Source organism: Cynocephalus volans, chromosome X (genome assembly GCF_027409185.1).
Source record: "Cynocephalus volans isolate mCynVol1 chromosome X, mCynVol1.pri, whole genome shotgun sequence".
NCBI lineage: Eukaryota > Metazoa > Chordata > Mammalia > Dermoptera > Cynocephalidae > Cynocephalus > Cynocephalus volans.
In genome coordinates this window covers 120,645,178-120,664,604 of record NC_084478.1, presented here as the reverse complement: position 1 = coordinate 120,664,604, position 19,427 = coordinate 120,645,178, and the positions used below count along the sequence as shown (strand labels likewise).

The 19,427-nt window shown below is 41.5% G+C and overlaps 1 protein-coding gene across 3 annotated transcripts in view; it reads left to right on the top strand.

The window, feature by feature from the left end:
* CHRDL1 (chordin like 1) overlaps window positions 1-15,609 on the top strand; it is a 113,492-nt gene extending 97,883 nt beyond the window's left edge. For all 3 annotated transcript variants that reach the window (XM_063083468.1, XM_063083467.1, XM_063083466.1), the window contains 4 exons: window positions 2,244-2,453; window positions 7,886-8,053; window positions 10,127-10,216; window positions 13,269-15,609. In XM_063083468.1, the coding sequence (XP_062939538.1) occupies window positions 2,244-2,453; window positions 7,886-8,053; window positions 10,127-10,216; window positions 13,269-13,399 (599 nt within the window). In that variant the 3' untranslated portion in view covers window positions 13,400-15,609. The remainder of the gene's footprint in view (window positions 1-2,243; window positions 2,454-7,885; window positions 8,054-10,126; window positions 10,217-13,268) is intronic.
* Window positions 15,610-19,427: the final 3,818 nt, after the last annotated feature.

Sequence of the window (19,427 nt, the reverse complement as noted above, 5' to 3'; positions counted from 1 at the left end):
GTAAAGACACAGTTTGATTTTCAATCCCAAATTGCCTCCAATAGATTCCATTTACTCTAAAAGTATTTCAAAGCCTTAAAAGAAATGTGGGGAAATGGACTTTGAAAATCCTAAATTCCATAATTTCCACAAGTCTTCTTCATTTTCAGGGCAGAGGCTCATCCCTTGATTTTCTCTATGTCCTACAAAAGCCCCAGCTGGTTTACATTTATTCATTTACTCCCATTGATTTGGATGCAGTAGTTCTCTTCTGACCTTTCTATTATAGTTCACTGGAGAATCACTTGTCCCCACTTCCAACTCCCAACTCCCAGCTGGATGATTCAAAACCATCTTGAGAATTCATTGGTGGGTAGAAGACTGTGTTTCCCTCTAGAGAATTGACCTCACACTATTCTAATGCAGAATGTGGGCTCTCACCCAGTTTGAACTGTTCCCTTAGTCCAAATGTCTAGGGGAGAGGGAACCTGGCCATATAACACTGGGAGTCCTGCCTTCCCTGCTCCTAAGCATGGTTCCCCCTTCTCCTTAGCTCTCTTGCTAAAGATATGGTCCTCTGAGATACATGTACTTGGTTCCTTGGTAGAGTCAAAGAGAAGAAGGGATAGGACTCCACCATTTTGAACTTGAATCCAGCCTAAATTTTCTTGAAGCAGGCTATATACCCACTTGACCAAATTTTTTAGGAGGGAGTGTCACTTTCTGGTGAGGAGACAGAAGAGGTGAGGACAGGAGAGAGAACAACACATCTGACCGGTCTTGTGTGGTCCTGTCCACAGCTCTGAACCTCACGGTTTAGGTGTCAAGTCTCTATTCTGTTTCACTGAAGGTTGGGAGCCTCTCCTATTTAGGTTCTTGGAAATCATTACATGGATTGACCCATTAGAGTGCCCAGTACTCTAGCAGCGCTTGCAAAGGACAGGAAAAGGCAGCCAACATCATCAATATTTCTTAATGTGACCCAGTGGACTTGATGAGAAAGAAATAGCCCAATGATTCATCCTTCTGAGGCCGTTGTCTTGCAGCCAAATCAGTCAATTCCTAGAAACGCCCCAAGTGGAGCTATTTCTCTATCCCGCCACCACCACCAGCCCCGCCTGAAGTGATACAACCCACCCTGGAGATGTTGTTGATTGGGATGCCGACAGGTCTCCCCGGGTGTGATGAGGTGATGGGAATAATGAGAAACACACCCAGTCCCAGTCATGGCTTGAAATCTCCACAGTGTCTCAGCACTCTCAGAAAGGGAGAGAATTCATCCTCAGACCTCCCTATTTGCAGCCTTGTGCAGTTCTTATCCTGGAGCCTAGCTCTGTGCCTTACGGTAGAAGCCGGATATGTTTTGGGTTGACTTGCATGGAAGGATGGTCCCTTCATAGACCCCTCGGCCTGTAGCCCAGATGCTTGCTCTTTTAAGGGCCCTCAAAAAACATGGAGCCAGTGACTTCACTTTCCACTCAACAAATGTCAGACTGCCAAAGGATATCTGTGGAACAGTCAGTGACTCACTGTAGCCAAAATCTCTACAGCCACAATGAGGGGGGAGACTGAGGAAACTGCCTGAAAATTAGAAGCATAAAAGGCTACCCTTTCATGAGTTACCCAGGAGCCATGGTCCTTTCCCTCTCAGTCCTGTCTTTGCACCTTCCTTCCCACACTACAGAGCAGGCTGGCACCTTAAGCTCCAAACCCACCTATGATAGTGGATTAGACTCTTATACTATTTGACATTCTGAGTGGATTTGCTTTAGGATCTGGAAGAACCTGCCTCTTTGGGAAGAGCAATCGTTTTTACATCTAGTCTCCCTGGACAGCAAATCTCTCTGGGAAATATTCATTCCTGGAAGCACATTCACTTAGGCCATATAAATCTTCTATGGAACTGCAGATATTAACACTACATTCTACTAGACGTTCCTTAACAAATGCCTGGAACAGATAAACTTTGCTTTCTTGTGTTCATTTATTCTTCCATTTACAAAAGTATTTAAGGACTGCCAACTATGTGTCAGGCAATTTGTGAGCATCCAGAGGCTGCTGCTGAAGTACCTGGATAGCTGCTGATAGTAGAATGTGTCCCAAGCTGATTTTGGTTACAGAGACTGCTCTGTAAACTTATCTCCATGGCCATGACAAGGCCAAAGGATGCTTGATGTGTTAAGGAATTCAAGACTTGGGTTCTGAGCATAAGGACCCATTTTAGCTCCCTAGCCTTTAATTCCCAGTCCTGTGTTCTCTTCCAGTGTGTGTTTCCAATGGAAAGACCTATTCACATGGAGAGTCCTGGCACCCCAACCTCCGAGCATTTGGCATTGTGGAGTGTGTGCTATGCACGTGTAATGTCACCAAGCAAGAGTGCAAGAAAATCCACTGCCCCAATCGATACCCCTGCAAGTATCCTCAAAAAATAGATGGAAAGTGCTGCAAGGTGTGTCCAGGTAAAAAGGCAAAAGGTGCGTTGGTTGGAGGCCCTGCCTTTGGTTGACCGAGATTCCCCATATAGTCCTCAACTTTGATCATTAGAAACATAATCAACCTGTCATATAATTGTAATGATAATAGTTCCAATAATAATGAACTTCATTCTCTCCTCTCTTGAGGGACTGATAAGATGGTTGCTTGAAAGAAGTTTATTACTGAGAAATATACTGGGAATTTGCTTGTGTCTACCACACTGCCCATGCAGCCCTAAGTGCTGAACTTATTTTTATTTTAATTTTTTTAGAGAATTTAGGTTATTGTGATTATTAGGAAGAACAGTAGCACCTTTCACTTATATCACTACTTAACTCATTAACGCAAAATCACATCCATTACCCTTTTGAGACAGCATCGAGAGACAGGTCAGTTATAGAAGGAGACCAGGTCTGGTCCAAATCTAAATCATTGTGTGACCTTGGGAATGTGTCATATCCATTCTGGGTCTCATCAGCCTCATCTGTACAATGAAAAGTTTGAAACAATTGAAGTCAAAGCTCCCTTTCAGTACTAAAATCCTATAATTATATTATTAATCATCTTTTAAAGGTAAGAAAACTGAGATGTATAAAGTGAAGTGACTTGCTCAGAGTTACACAACTATTTGATAGTAAAACCAAGGCCTAGAATCCAGGTCACTTCCAGCCCATTTTCCTTTCCAGGCCAGTAGAAAATGTTGACTAATAAAAGGCAAATTAATTATTTAAATAGTCATTTTAAAGCATGAGCTAGATAAAATTACAGTCTGTAGTACTGGGGTTGACAGAGTATGGGATGGGTAATCAAGCATTCTAGCCCTGGCTCTGCCACTGGTTTTGTGTGTGATCTAAAACAAGTCACTTCATTTCTCTGAGCCTCAGTTTCCTTCTCTGCAAAATGAGAAGAATTAGAGTAGATGATTTCTCAGGGCCCTTCTACTTCCAACATTCTAGGAGTCAATGAATTAGTCACTCAGGCACATGAATTTAATATTTCTTATGCCTTCTGAAAAGTATTTTTATCAATAAAGATGATAAACTAAACATTTTTAAGTGGAATCAGAGAGCTAAGTCATTTATCCCTTCAACTTAGGCAATTCTTCATGACTAGCAGGCAAACATGTACTTAGTCAATGTATATTTATTGAGCATTTTCATGTAGACCAGTCTCAAACTTGTCTGCACATTGGAAACCCTCGGAGAGCTTCTAAAAACACCTATGTCCCATCCCAAGAGGGTATGACTTAATTGATTCGATGTGTAGCAATATTAATGTGCAGAAAAGTTTGAGAACCACTGCTGTAGGCCCAGGGTGGTTTATAGTCTTGCTACTCAAAGTGTGGTTCATGGTCCAGCAGCACCTGGTTGATTAAAAATGCTGAGTCTCAGCCCCAGACCTACTGTATCAGAATTTGCATTTTGACAAGATCCTCAGGTGGTTCTAATGCACATTAAAGTTTGAGAAGCACTGGTTTATGGCACACACAAAATCTTAGTGTAATAACCCCATCTTCTAGATAAACAGGGTGCAAGGTGTGGATAGGAACGACAGGAGTTATCTGACATGAAGTAGAGAACCGGGGCATTGAAATTCATGAGGACTTGTATTTATTAGGAGAGAGCACGTTGTCAGGATGATGCGGACATGAGGGCCATCCAGCCACGATGACGTATTATAACTTCCAAGTCTGTGGTCTCACTGGATCCCCAAACCTTTTAATGTGACTTAGTCATAGTTCCACCAACGTAATTTTCTCTTCTATCAAGTGTCTAACACCTATAGTTAAAAATGTAGTACCAGATAATTTCAAGCCAAACTAATAGTTACCTAAACTACCCAAGATAAACCCTCTCACTGTATAATATTCCAATTTGAATCTCAGACCTTCAGACCAAATCCCATTTCATTGTGTGCTTTGGATTTTATTAATGCAGGTGATTCAAATAAAAAATGAAAGAATCAAAAAGTTGTGAGAACAGGCATTGCCTTTTAAGTAATTGCCTTCTCAGGTTGGTAATGTTTATTAAAACCTTTGGCTGAGCATTTTCACTCCTTGGAATCCTAAGAAAGTAATAAGAGACATACACAAAGATAAAAAAAAAAAAGATTTTTGATGCAGTGCTGTTTACAGTAGTGAAAAATTGGGAACAATCCGATAGTCTACCAATATGGAAATGGTTAAATAAATTATGGTATAGCTGTACTGTGGACTATTATACAGTCATTAAAAATCACTGTAGACCAAGGTTTAATGACATGGAAAGATGTTTACAATGTTAAGTACCAAGAGCAAGCTACAAACCAATATGTGTATGATGATACCACTTTTTGTGTTAAAAAAAAAAAAAAAGAAAGTGTTCATACTCATATAGTATAGACCAAACAAACAAACAAACAAACAAAAAGACTGGAAGGGCATATGGCAGAATGTGAACAGTGACCATCTTTGAATGACTGAATTATAGGTAATTCTTATTTTCTTCTTTTTGCTTGTATGCATCTTGTGAGTTTTCAATAGTAGACATGTATTACTTTTGTAATTAGAAAAAATAAGAGTTATTATTTTAAAAATATTTTAAAAACTGCCCTCCAGAATCCCAATTGGCAATACATTGAAGAGTCTGATTGACTAAACCAGTTTTTTTGGAAGAGGTGCTTTTCCTGTTTTCTTACCTTGCTCAGGTATGTGGAGATAGCTTTACTGAGCAATACGGAAGGATAGTTTCTGTCCGATTCTGTGTATCTTTCTCCCAGTGGGCCAGAGATGGTTGTCTGCATGTTGAATCACTCCTGCTAGTCACATTGCCTAAGAGTCACTATCCACATAGCCCAGGGCACCTGCTCAAGGTACTCAGCAACAGCAGAGTATCAAGGGGCATGCACTTATTTATGCATTCATTCTGAAAATATGTAATCAATAATTTTAAATTGTGATGAATACTGTGAAGAAAAACCAAACAGGATCAGGAGATAGTGAATAGAGCAGAAGCACTTTTAGAAGAGTGGTCATGAAAAGCTTCTCTAAAGAGGTGGTGTTTGAGTTGAATTCTGTATGGTGTGAAGGGAGGAGAAATGGGACGATCATGATGTCACTGGCCTCTTAAAAAATGACATGTGACAGAGGAAAAGGAACAAGGGAATGAGGAGGCAAGAAGATCAAAGGCAAAAAGAACAGTAAATTCAGTTATGTTGATAAGGGGAAAGAGATAAATAAAATTCACTGATGATCCAGCCAAAAATTTCCTTGTAACAAATAATTGCAGGCTCCTCCAGTAACAAACTAGGACCAAAATAAAGGATATGAGTTTCACCTCTCTCCCCTATGCTGGGGTAGAGGCTGGCCTTGCCTTGCATATCAGTGGCCACCTACAGAATTGGGTGGGAATTCTACTTCCTGACGGTTCCCCAACCCACCACTCATACCCACTAGACCACCCCAATACCTGGAATTCCCATAAATACACATTTCTTTGGGGTTATAGCATAAAAAGCCCCTGTTAAGACTTAAAAGTTTTCTAGGCTGGGATAATTTCATCAGTCATCAGCACTTCCATAATAAGTGGTTTCTCATTTCTTCGTTCTGGAGGGCTTAGGAAAGGAGCATTCTCATGGGATGTGAGAATGGCCAGAAATGACTTAAAGCACAGCATGCTTCCCCGGAAGGAAATGAAAGAAGATGAACACGGAGTGATTAGGAAGCACCTTGAAGTGGAGAATGTAGAAAGAGGAGGATGTTGCCAAATAGGTAGTTCTAAAGACAAACTTTGCTTTCCTTAGTGTTTTCAAGTGCCAGCCAGGGTTGAGTCACTAATGAGTTTTGTTGCTTGAAGATCCCTTCCGTCTAGTAAGTTAAGCTCTTGGAGGGGAGAGGGAGGAGGTGCAGGATGACTCTTCAGGACACTGGGAGAAATTTTAGCCTATTACAGGTATTTCCACTGCCATCGTGGATTTCATGTCACTTATAGCTAGAGCCAATACTAAGTTGATGAGAAAAGTTTAACTAATGAACTTGGCTCTCATTCTAAAGGTGATAATTCAATACACAGAGGTTCATGTACACTCAGTGACCTCCTCCCTCCCTCCATCCATTGGAAAAGTGCTAGCACACATCCCTGAATTACCTAACGTATCACTAAAAAGACTGGCCCACTGAGTAATTAAATAGCTAAAAAGAAGAACAAAAGGAGAAAGGAAGTATGATTCTAGGATAATCCACAAATTGAGTAATCCAACTTGGAATCGTCAAGAGAAGATTATAGTTTTGTCCTTGCAGTGCCAAATGGTGTTGGGGGTGGGAAAGCTAATCAGGTCAGCAGGAGACATACAATAGCAATTTGATTACAACTTCTAGTCCAATTGTGTCTAAATGGCTAACAGTGAATCTCCCTAATTGGCGTCACAGATCCAAAGCACTCAACACTCTACGGTTTCATCCTGAACAATTCAGATATTCTTACAGATGGCTTCTGCACATATTCAAAGTTTTCAGGATGTCCGTGCCTTCCCTTTGCTGTTCCTGATTTGAGTGCACACTTTAAATACGTGGCTGAAAAGGGTGCTGATTACCAGGCCAGCAAAGAAACTTACCAACCCAGAGAAATTTTTTTGGTAGGGGGCTGAGAAAAGGGGAGGGGGGAGCAATATAGACAATATTACGGGGCTGGTAACTTTATGCCTGGGAGCTGAAATTCAACAGTTTAGTTTACGTGTTAAATGATCCATAGTTGAGGATTTGACCAATTTTTTGTATCTCCCAACCATTCATTTGGCGTAGCATACATATGACTAATCTGACATCTAGGTCTTGGCACTGGTGTTGATCCGGTATTATCGTTTCCTTAACAAACAAATCAAAGAGCATTCAGAAATGTCAAGCCAATTTGGATAGATCCTTTGGGCAAGTATGTGCACATAAATGAGTGTCATGAGTGTTTACTAAGTATACCTAAATGATGTCAGGGAAGTTAACCCAGGCCCTCTGTCAGCCCATCCCCTGGGCCTCTCTTGGCAACACTGGGCTGGACAGAGCATGATTCGGAGTCGATGTGGAAAATCCTGTGTTCTCTTAAGTGCCTAAGAGATTTGTACCTGGCTATGTTTTTCCTCCTTATGAAAGTCCACTTCTCAGTGATGGTGGTAGGGAGATCCAAGTTTAGTTTGTGGGCCAAAGTTCTGCAGAGTTATGAATTCTGTTATCATGTGAACTTCAGTGAAAGGTTATATGCTCCTTTGTGATTTTTGGCTGTTACAGGGGCAGCCTAACCTGAGGTAATAAAATAAGAGTGGAATTTCTGTCTCTAAGAATGTTCTTATTGTTATCTACCTTTGGTAAGTGTGAGATGTTATAAACAATGTGATAGATAAATACAGAGGCTCACTTCTAGTTTTAGAAAACCATGACAAAACTCTATTGGCTTCCTGATTCCAGAAGAACTTCCAGGCCAAAGTTTTGACAGCAAAGGCTATTTTTGTGGAGAAGAAACAATGCCTGTGTATGAGTCTGTGTTCATGGAAGATGGGGAGACTACCAGAAAAATAGCACTGGAGACCGAGAGACCACCTCAGGTAGAGGTCCACGTTTGGACCATTCGAAAGGGTGAGCAAGACAATATTAATTTCTTGTCTTTGTGGAGAGAAGGGCACAGAGAAGGAAGGGAAGACTCACCTTAATTTTGCTTCAACTTGTTCTTCTGTTTGCGACAGGTTTCTCGATGGCTTAGAAACTGACACGTCTAACACAGTTGTTATTATCACCTTTGAAATTTACTAAACATTAAGGATTGACCCTTGGAGTTCTCAAGGTTGTGTTTCTCACACCACTAAAAGCTGGAGGAATGGTTCTCAACCCTGGCTGCACATCAGAATCATCTGGGAGAGTTTTTGTTTTGCTTTCTAATACCAAATGCCCTGGCCCTACCCCCAGAGGTTCTGATTAGTTGGTCTGGGGTAGAGGCTGGGCATCAGTGATTTTTCTTAAAGCTCCACAGTTGATTCTAATGTGCAGCCAGGATTGCAAACTGCCAAACTGTTATCTACTATTCTAACATGAAGCTCAACAAACATGAAAATGTATTCATTCAGTGTGAAGCTATGTCCCTAGAATCACACTGTGTACTCTGAGGTAAGACAAATTTAAAACATCACCCTGCTCTCAAGAAGATTATATTCTCACTAGAGAAATAATCCCAGTCACTATGTCCAATGCCTTTTCTGATTACCCATAGTGACTACCATAGCAAGCCACATTCTGTTAATTGTGATCCTACAGCTATTCAAACCATTCTGTAAGTATAAGACTAGTGCTGATCTAGTCTAGTCAAGTTTTCTAGGAATCCAAGTGTAGAGGTGAGATTTCACTTGGAAAATAATATACATGCTGTTTCTACTGGCTCCACATGAGACTAGAGAGTGCTCAAACTTTAGTGTGCCTCAGCATTACGCAAGGAGCTGGTTTAAAACGTGGCTACCTGGCCCCATCCCAGAGATGTGAATTCAGTAGGCTTTGGATAGGGTCTAAACATTTGCATGTTAACACATAGTCAGATGATTCGAGTGCATGTTGCACTCAGTCCGTACTTTGAGAAATACTGCTCCAATATTTATGGGGCTTTTTTCCTCTCCCCTTTCCCAACAATCTTTCTTTCTCTAAAGAATGCATTCCTCTCCACCCCTTAAAAATATGCTAAAACATACAAATATTTCTGGTCCGTGCTTATTTCTGCTCTATACCTAGGAATGTCAATTTTCCATCTAACTTCCTAGCTTGTCTGTAACTAGTCACCTAGGACTGCACACTGGTCTGTTGGCTTCTCCAGCAGTGATCCCACTATTTATCACCCCAAATCTCTCAACCCACAGAGGTGTGTGGATGATTTTCAACTTCCTATTGTAGCATCTAAACAGCCTCTTATTCACAGTGTTGGGTTATCAACACTTGGTGGGCAGAGAAAAACCAAGCCGTTGTTTACTTTGGCCCCTGTAGACCTCTTGAAGATTATTTAAGTGGGCAAGTGACATGTTGCTCCTTAAATACAAGACAGTTTTCAATTGTTTACCTGTTATCCTGATAAAAGCTATTTAGGCAAGGTTGAGACTGTGAGGGCCACTCTATTCTAACTCTCCCCATTTTTTTTAATAAGGGAAGGCTCAAGAACTGTGAATATTTCCCAAAGGAAAATATGCTTTTCAGTGAGTTCAGGAACAAAGGTGCCTTCTCCATTTACACAAACAACCTGCCTGCAATCCTACTGCTGGCTCTCATTGCTTAGCCAGGAGGACAGCCCTGTGGTTTGGCAGGGAAATATTCGACCCAGATTTGGGGCAAGGGCAGAATTTCTAATACTGACTTTGGCTACAGAAGCTCCAACCGTCACCCATGCTTGATTCCACATGGTTTTCCCTAGGAGGGGGTCCCATGGTTAGCGGTACTATCTCCCTTATCTCCATCCCCTGAAGAAGCCAAGGGAGGCCAGTGAGCCAAGGAAACAAATGGAGTCAATTATAACCTTTGTGCCATCCAAGTTCCTGGTTTAAGCATGTTACACAGGCCAGCTTGATATTCCTAAGCCCCAATAATGAGATGATGTGCTTAGCCTAAGCAGAAAAAGGGGGTTGATGGTTCCAGATAGAGAGTGCCTGACCACCTGCCCCACTTTTCGCTTGGCTCTAGGCATCCTGCAACACTTCCATATTGAGAAGATCTCCAAGAGGATGTTTGAAGAGCTCCATCACTTCAAGCTGGTGACCAGGACAACCCTGAGTAAGTGGTATTTCTCTTTACTCTTCCCTGGAAAACATATCCAGTTTTCAATGTAGCACAGCCACAACTCAAGTCTTTCTGTATTCTCAGTGAACATTAGTAATGCTCAGTGTCACCATTAGAGGGTGTTCTATGTTGCCTCTAGGTGACTTAGCAGCAAATAGGGTGTCTGAATGTGAAGTGAAAAGCTTGGACATGGTGAATACAAATCCAGATGTAGTCTGAGCGTGAGCTACCTCAGGTCAAGGTTTCCTGAATGTCTTTAATAAAATTGCTAGGCCCAGAAGCTCAAGAGGGTTGAAAGCTCACAGGATATCAGGTCTGCTGCATTTGTGGGGACTTCATCTGGAAGGCTTTGTCCTCGGGTGCTGGAGATGAGAGACAGAGAAAATGAATGCATACCAATTCCTGTGTTGTAGCAAAGTTCTTTGACTCTTTGGAACTGCTCCTGGGTGGTCATGTTTCTTTAAAAGCATTCAGGCAGTCAAGCATACTTGCAACTCTCCCACTTTCTACACTAGATGGAGCCTAGGGACTAGATACTGCTAGGCACTGGGTGGGGGGAGGAGCACTTGTAATGGAATAAAAGGCACAAAATTTCTATCCACAGGGAATTCTAATGGGCAAGACAGAACATGATAATACCTTCAGTATGAATTAGTATAGTTCTGAGGAGTTAAATACGTAAGTGTTCAGGGGAATCTGCAAAGAACAATGAGATGAGAACCAGGTGGGTTTAGTCGGGGAAGACTTCGGGGAGGAGGTGTGTTTGGAAAGAGAAGGGTGTGACTGGGCAACAGATCAGGAAATCAGTCCAGGAAGAGGGTGCAGCCTAAGAGAAGACTCAGACAGGAGCAAACAAGAACTGTGGGTGGGGGTGAGGAACGAGTGCAAAGGCCAAATAGGGTGCACTGAAACATGAGAAGAGTTGGAGGTAGGAAGCAGTCAGAGGGCCTGGAAGAAGCCAGTGAAAAGTTCAGATGTAAGGCAACTAGCACTGGTAGTTACTGCAAACTTACAAACAGCGTAGTGCTTTCACAGTGGTGCATTGGAAAGATGTCTCTGGGCTATTGGATGGATTTATTGAGCACCTACTTTGGTGAAGCCAGATTATGAAGACCCCAATTTGCCATGCGAAGAAGTTGAACTTGATCTCCAGGCGGGAAAACCCCAGTGGAAGTTTTTAAGCAAGTGAATGATGCATTCAGATCTGTTTTTTAGAAAGAGGTCCTTGCTGTGTGGAGTGAAAGGTGGACTATTAGTGGAGAAAGCTGGTGATAGTCTGAATTAGGAAGCTATTATACTATATTAAGTCAGTGAGACAGAAGGGGAGAGGTCATTGTATGAGACATTTCTGAGGTTAAATCAACAAGATCGGTATTAAAGAGAGAAATGAGTTTGGAATGATTCCAATATTAACAACTTTATTTATTTATTTATTTTGGTGTCTGGCCAGTAGGGGGATCTGAATCCTTGACCTTGGTGTTATCAGCATCATGCTCTAACCAAGTGAGCAAACGGCCAGACCTATTATCAACTTTATAGATTGGGTGAATAGTATTGCTATTCACCAACAGGAAACTCTGAAGAATAAGTAGGTATTGTGGGGAAAAAAAAGAGTTTCACTTGAAACATGTTTGGATTTAGATGCTTACAAGGCCATCTGATGAGAGTTATCCAATAGGCAGCTGGAAACAGATTTGATGAGGTTAATTGTCTTCTGCAGAACTGACAGAAAATAAACAAGACAGTATGAGAATTCAAATGGAGGAGTTGGGAGTCCATACATGTGAGTAAGGAATAAAGGAGGAAGAGTCTAGGATCTCAGGATCAGTGATGGGACTTTTGAAATTACCAGTTAATTTCAAAGAACATGTTTTAGTTCACGCTGTAAGCAAGGCACTGTGCTAGGCTCTAGAAAATTAAAAGATGATTTAGATGTACTCTGTTCCCATAGTAGTTAGGATTTGGGGTATATAATGGAAGTCGATGGTGTCTGCCTTAGAGTATGCGCAGCTGAGGACAGTGGGTAATGAGACAATCCTATAGGGTCACCTGGGGACAAAGAAGAACTAGCCTGACTCCTTTATATAATGTGCCTAAGAGAGCCTGGCACATGACAGGGCTTCAGTAAAAGCTGTGTTTTTGCCCAACCCCTCTTTTTATTTCTACCTTCCCATTGAGTCAGAGAGAATAGGGAAAAGTCAGGAATCCAAGGGAGAAAGGAGCAGAAATCAATTTCATAGGGAAGGGGGACATTTTCTCATGTGGCTAGGGAAAGAAAAAAGGTTCAAAACAGATATGGGGTTAAGAGGCATTTGCTTACTTTGGACCAGGAGTTGTCCAGATTGCAGCATTATGAGCGCAGGAATGAAAAGAAGACTGAAGAGAGTATCCAGGGTGAGCAGAGACAACAGGGAATGGAAGGGGTACAACCGAGTTTACTAAGAGTGGGAAGGAATCCCATGGGGTATATGAGAATGGAACACTATAAGGAGCCATGGGAGGGGATTTAGAGGTGGTAAGGGGGCATGTAGACATAGGAAAAAGCAAAGGTGAGTGGTTTTTGACAAAGGGTGACAGGAATAGAGAAAAGAGCAGCAAATAAGTAATAATCAAGTAACCCAAACCAATATTTGGGACCCCTAGGAGTAAGCAAAGCTCCAGTAATGCCATGGGTATTTTTTTCCAATGTGCCTTTTTCGACCTGGTGCCAAGTGAGCCACCTAAATAGTTAACAAACAGATAGTGGAGCATTTTACAAATGCTAAATATACTGTAAAAATTCCAAGAATACTTAGATTTTGTTTTTGAGGAGACAGTTACATATTATTCTTGGGATTCTTACTAATGCTCTGTGTTGAAAGCTCCATGGCCCATTTTCTATATCTGTGTTTTGGGGGATATTTTGCTGCAAGTACCTGACATTTGTATTCCACATCTCTTGGTGGGTCCATTGAGTAAGTCAGTAGGATGGGGTATATTGGTTCTATCCCTAATTTGCTCTGCTCTCCTCTCACACTCTCCTGGCCACTTTGTGTTTGCCCCTTAGGCCAGTGGAAGATATTCACCGAAGGAGAAGCTCAGATCAGCCAGATGTGTTCAAGTCGTGTGTGCAGAACAGAGCTTGAAGATTTGGTCAAAGTTTTGTACCTGGAGAGGTCTGAAAAGGGCCACTGTTAGGCAAGACAAAGAGTACTGGATAGGGTAAGGCAAGAAAACTCAAGCTGCAGCTGGACTGCAGTCTTATTTCGCTTAAGTCAACAGTGCCCTAAAACCTCAAAATCGAATGCAGTCAATTATTCATGCCATGCACAGCATAACTTGCTCCTTTATGTGGAGTGGTGTCTCAGCCCCTCAACATCTGCTCCAAAGAGACTAGGAGAGTCTTGAATTATTTGTGGGAGGAGGAGGGAAAGGACACCATGACACTGCTCTAGTTTCTTGGAGAATCACATTTCTTTACAGGTTAAAGAGCAAACAAAACCCCTGGGTTTCTATCTACAAAGTTATTCAAATGAAAGAAAGAGAAGGAAATTGCTTAGTAGGAGTTCTGGAGTACGGAGCAATTATTTGAATGAAATTATACCCTGAATTTTAGAATGTCTTGTGTTCTTTAAAGTATTAACTCCTCATTCTCACACTATGCACGCACAGATATGTGCACACACACCCCCACATGCACATTAAACTACAGCCTTCATCCTAAGGCAAAGCCAGCCTAGACTCTACCCTATTTTCCCTTGCCTGGCTCCCAAAGATCTTGGAGGTTGTTGGCACCCAGGATAATAAACGATTGTGAGTGGAAGGCTCTGCCCGTAGGTCTCTAAGAGTGTCACCAACTATAGTGGCAGGGTGAAGAACAACACTATTTCATGGCCTCATTCACTTTGAAGTGGTTAAATAACATTTCCCTAATGATACCACTTCTCTTTCCTCCCTGAACCTATGGGGGCCTATATAAAGAAGTTAGAATTGGGTAAAATTCTCAGAAACTGAATCCATAGAAGATAAAATAATTGTTGAAGAAAGTGGTTGATAGAGGTCAAAAGGGCCATCTTTTTGTTTTCAGGTCAGTAAAACTCACCAATCAATAGATCAAGACTCATTAATTTTATTGAGGCCATAGTCATCTAGCCAGAAAATTTAGGCTAAATTATTAAATCCTAGAAACTCCTTAAAAGGGCAGTTTTCCTTATTCAATTACAGGAGTTGATTTTTCTTTTGCAAAGTGACTCAGTCCTCATGAGCTTCTGAATGTTGAGTTATTGCTCATTTAGGGAGCTGGGAATTCTGATAAAGATCTTTACCCACACCTTCCAGCATCCTTCCCTTATCCACCAAGCATGGATTTGAATAGGGGATCCTAGTCAAGGCTGCTCCTAAAATGTCTATTTGCAGCCCAATACCAGAGCATAAATTATCCATTTTGTGGTCTGGCTTTAGAAATCATCTTTGTGGGAAAACTATAAATTCTTCACAGCAGGGATCTCAAGCTTTCCTTCTAGATTTGTTCCCTCTGAAGTACATGAATGAACTCTAATGAGTACTTAGAAGTATTAAGGACCCAGAAATCCATATTCCCTTGCTGTCACCATAGGTTAGAGAATATTTTTTTTTCCTTAGAGTATTTGATGTCCATAGGGAACAATGTCGAAGACCTAGTCTTTATGGCAGCCTGGCATAGAGGAGTCAGTTCTCATACAAGAGACACAACGGCCCTGTGGCCAGCACTTCATGGGACAGCCTATCACACACATTCTCCTCAGGAGAAGGAGGTAGGACATCCTGGGCTGAAAGGCCACAGAACACTATTGTGTGTTTGTGGCAGTGGGGGTTGGGGTGGAGGGTTGTTGAGCAGCTGCCACCTCCCTCCCAGAGGTGGCAGTGTTTCCTTAGTGTGGAGACCAGTAACTGGATCCTGAAGCAAAGCAGTGATTGCCCTTCTCGGCGATTCACCCCAAAGCCTTCCCACCCAGGTGTGCTCTGAAAGCTCAGCCTTAGGAGAACACCCAGAGAGCTTCCCTAGATTGACTCCTGCCTCCAGGTGCTGGAACACACCTTTCCAAAGTGCTTTGAGAAGCAGGAGCTGGGAAGCTGTGTTAAGTCACCATAGAAACCTTCCAGTGTTTGACATTGTGTAGGCAGTAGGACATAAGGAAAAGAGGCCAGGCTGCCTATAGTTAGTAGAGAAGAATGGATGTGGCTCTTCTTATGTATTTATTTGTATCATAAACACTTGGAACAACAAAGACCATAAGCAGCACTTAGCAGTCGTATCCATTTTCTAGTTAACTCATGTAAACAAGTAAGAGTAATATAACAGTATTACCCTTTCACTCTTCTCACAAGACATGTACCAAAATATGGTACTTATTTATGTAGTCACTGTATTTCTGGATTTTTAAATTAATAAAAAAGTTAATTTTGAAAAACCATCTCTAGTTATATCGCGTGAGTGATTGACTCTCTGGTCAATACTGACCTTGGACTGGGTAACAGGTGATGAGGGGGCCTGTTGGTTTCACACCCAGCTTCACATCCCTCCCACACTATAGCATAGTGGTTAAAAGTGTGAACTGTGCAGTCAGACTACTTGGATTTTTAAGCCCAGCTCTGTACTTACCAGCTGTGTTTGTCAGTCTCCCCAACTATAAAATAGGATAATAGTGGTACTATTGCATTCAGTTACGACCATGAATGTTCAAAGATGGCACAGCACTGGAATTGGCCATTGAATGCTGACCTCCCTTTAGGCCAGGACACTTAAGAGATTGGGTACAGAAGGCCATTGACTTAGGTTTCAAAGGGGCCTCAATTTTGGTCTGCTGCTCACAATTTTTTTATACAGAAATTCAAAAAGGGAGCAGGGTAAAGTTTTGTCACTCATATTGATCCAAACTAAATTTCCTCAGATCCCCAATATAAGCCAAATTTTTGCTATTATAGAAGCCAAAATGTGAGACTACTTCAAGAGAGTAGTCAAATGTGTCAAGTACTGTTGAGATGTCAAATAATATAATGACAGAAAAGTATGCATTGGTGTTAGCAATACAGAAGAAAAGCAGTATGGAGTGATGGAGCAGAGGTAGAGAGATGTGGAATTGGAGACCGCAGCTAAAAACAACTCTTTGGAGAAGCTCTACTGCAGAGTACGGAGAGATGTGGTGAAGGAGGTAGCTGCAGAAAGAGATGAAGTTTTGAGGGAAAATCATTTTGTCTTAAATGTGGAAGCTGTGTGGCCATATCAGAACACTTGGTGGAGGAATCCTATAGAAAGGAAAAGACTGAAGATAATAGGAAAGGGGGGGTTAACCTGTTGTGTGAGATGCGTAAGAAGCCATGCCCCCATTCTGTGCCCCTGGAACTCAGAACAATTCTTGACCCACAACCCAGGTGGAATTTTGGCCTTTGGTTGCCAACTCCTTACATTGAGTGCACTTAATTCCCCTCATCTCTGTTAGCTTGGCCCCCCTTTACACCCAGCAATGGTGGGCTATAAATCCCAATATTGCTTCACCTCCACTGAGGGAACTGCAAAACTCATACCAGACATCTTGGCTCCATCTTGCACGCTTCCCTTTCTTTGATCAGCCACATCCAAATTTCATCCAGTCCTGTCAGTTTGGTCTCCTAAATGTAGACGATGTTTATAGTCTTTTGCTCTCATCTTCTTTTGCAAGATCTTTTCTTCCCTATAGTCTCCACCCACCTGCCCCCACCATGATTCCCAGGAAGCACCAAAGATCATCTCATATGAGCTCAAGGAGAAGTCCTACCTGCTACCACACGTTACCCACCCTTTTATTCCTTTCTTGCTTTAACCCTTGAAGGGGATCAGGGTATGCCATCCTAAAATATGCCACTTTGGCATAAAGATTATTTTAAGTTAAAGGCAACTGAGAATCAACAGATGCAGAAAGAGTTCTCTGCTCTCCCTTTTTCTGCCTAAAAGCAGGGCGTAAGTTTCTTTTAGAGGAAGGTACCCCCCTCCCTGCCATACCAGGGAGAAAAGAGTGACTCTTATCATTGAAGACAGGGAGTCAACACCGAGATGAGTGCATTAGTTTGTTTTCTGTCACTCATAACAGAACACCTGAAACTGGGTAATTCATGAAGAAATAAAGTTTATTTCTTATAGTTTTGGAAGCTGGTAAGTCTGGGGTCCAAGGGATACATATGGTGAAGGCCTTCTTCTTGGTGAGAGCTTCCTGCAGGGTCCCATGGTGATCAGGGTATCACATGGTGAGAATGGCAAGAGCAAGAGCTCTTTTATGTGCTCTCCTTATAAAGCTACCAGTTCATGTCCATGACAACCATTAAACTATCAACCCATTACTCCATAAATGGGTTAATCCATTCATAAGGGCACAGTCCTCATGATTCAATCATCTCTTAAAGGTCCCACCTTTCAAATACCATAATCGGATTTCCCACCCTCCTAACACTGTTACAATGGGGGTCAAGTTTCTAATACAAGAACTTTCAGGGGACACATTTAACCCACAGCATTGAGTTTGCATAAACAGACCTTGCTAAAATAGCCCTTATCTTCCATAAGTTCCCCATATATTTCCTAGTCACTTCCCCATGATTTATCATCCCTTGAAGCCCAAACCATCTTTGCTTTGTTAAAGGGTATATAAACCTCCAAGACTAATTGCTTCTTTGAGTCTCAGTTCCTTTCTGTGAACAGAACTATTAATCAATCAAAATTGTGTGCTTTTTATCCTGTTAATCTATCTCTTGTTAGTTAAATTTGCACATCCCTAGACACTGAAACTAAGAGGATAGAGGAAAGATTTTTCCTCCCCAACACTCACCACTATAATAGGCACTGCTACAAAAAGTGCCCATCTGACTGCATCCATTACCACACATCCCCTGACAGTCACCACCAGTGCCAACTCTGCTGTGGCTGGTGGGGGCTTTTTCTGCTGGTCTAGAGGTAACGACTACAGTGATGGTCCTCTGAAATCTTCAGTGTTCCTCAGTCGCATCGTATCCTGTGCACAAGTGGAGAGAATGCCCTCCTCCCTTCCCACCTGTGATGTTACACTTTGTCACCTTACATTAAACAAATACTTCTTGAGTGTGTATTATGTGCACCAGAGCAAGTTCTTCTTGTGCCCTAGAGTTTCATAGAGTTTCTCATGGAAACAAGTCCTTCAGGTTCCACTTTCAGCCCTTTTCTTTCTTTTTTTTAAAATCAATTGTTTTCATTGTACACGTTTATGCTGTACAGTTTATTGTTTCAATACATGCATATATTGTGTAATGGTCTAACAGAATAATTAGCATATCTACCATCTAAACATTTATCCTTTCTTTGTGGTTAGAACATGCAAGATGCTCTTTTCTGGCTATCTTGAAATACACAATACAATATTATTAGCTATTGTCACCCTAGAGCACCAGAACTTATTCCTCCCATCTAACTGTACCTTTGTAACTCTGTACCAGTCTACCAACTTTTCCCCAGCTCCTCTACCCCCTTCCCTTTCCCTGTCTCTGGTAACCATTATTCTACTCTCTATTTTTCTCTTTTAAATTTATTTTTCTTAATTGACCCATGATAATTATATAAATGTAGTAAAATACGATATTTGGGTACATTTATACTGTGTGCAATGATCATATCCAGGGAGCTCAGTATATACATCACCTCAAACATTTGTCACTTTGTTAGGAACGTTCAACATTCTCTTGACTAGATATTCAAAGTATTTTGTTGTTAACTGTAGTCTCCCTATATTACTAGAGAACCCTAGATCCCATTCTTCCTATTTCTGTACTATTTTGTATCCTCTGACCACCCTTGTCCTATCCTCCCCTCCTTCTCTCCACTAATCTCTAGTAACCACTATTCTACTCTCTACTTCTATGAGGTCAACTTTTTAAATTTACACACGAGTGAGGACATGTGGTATTTCTCTTTCTGTGCCTGGCTTATTTCACTTAACATAATTTTCTCTAAATTCATCCATATTGCTATGAATGGCAGTATTTCATTCTTTTTTATGGCTGATTAGTATTCCATTATGTATATATACCACATTTTCTTTATCCAATCATCCGCTGAAGGACATTTAGATTGGTCCCAACTCTTGGCTATTGCGGATAGAGCCAAGATAAACATGGGAGTGCAGGTGTCCCTTCAACAGTCAATTTCCATTCCTTTGGGTATATACCCAGTAGTGGGATCATACTT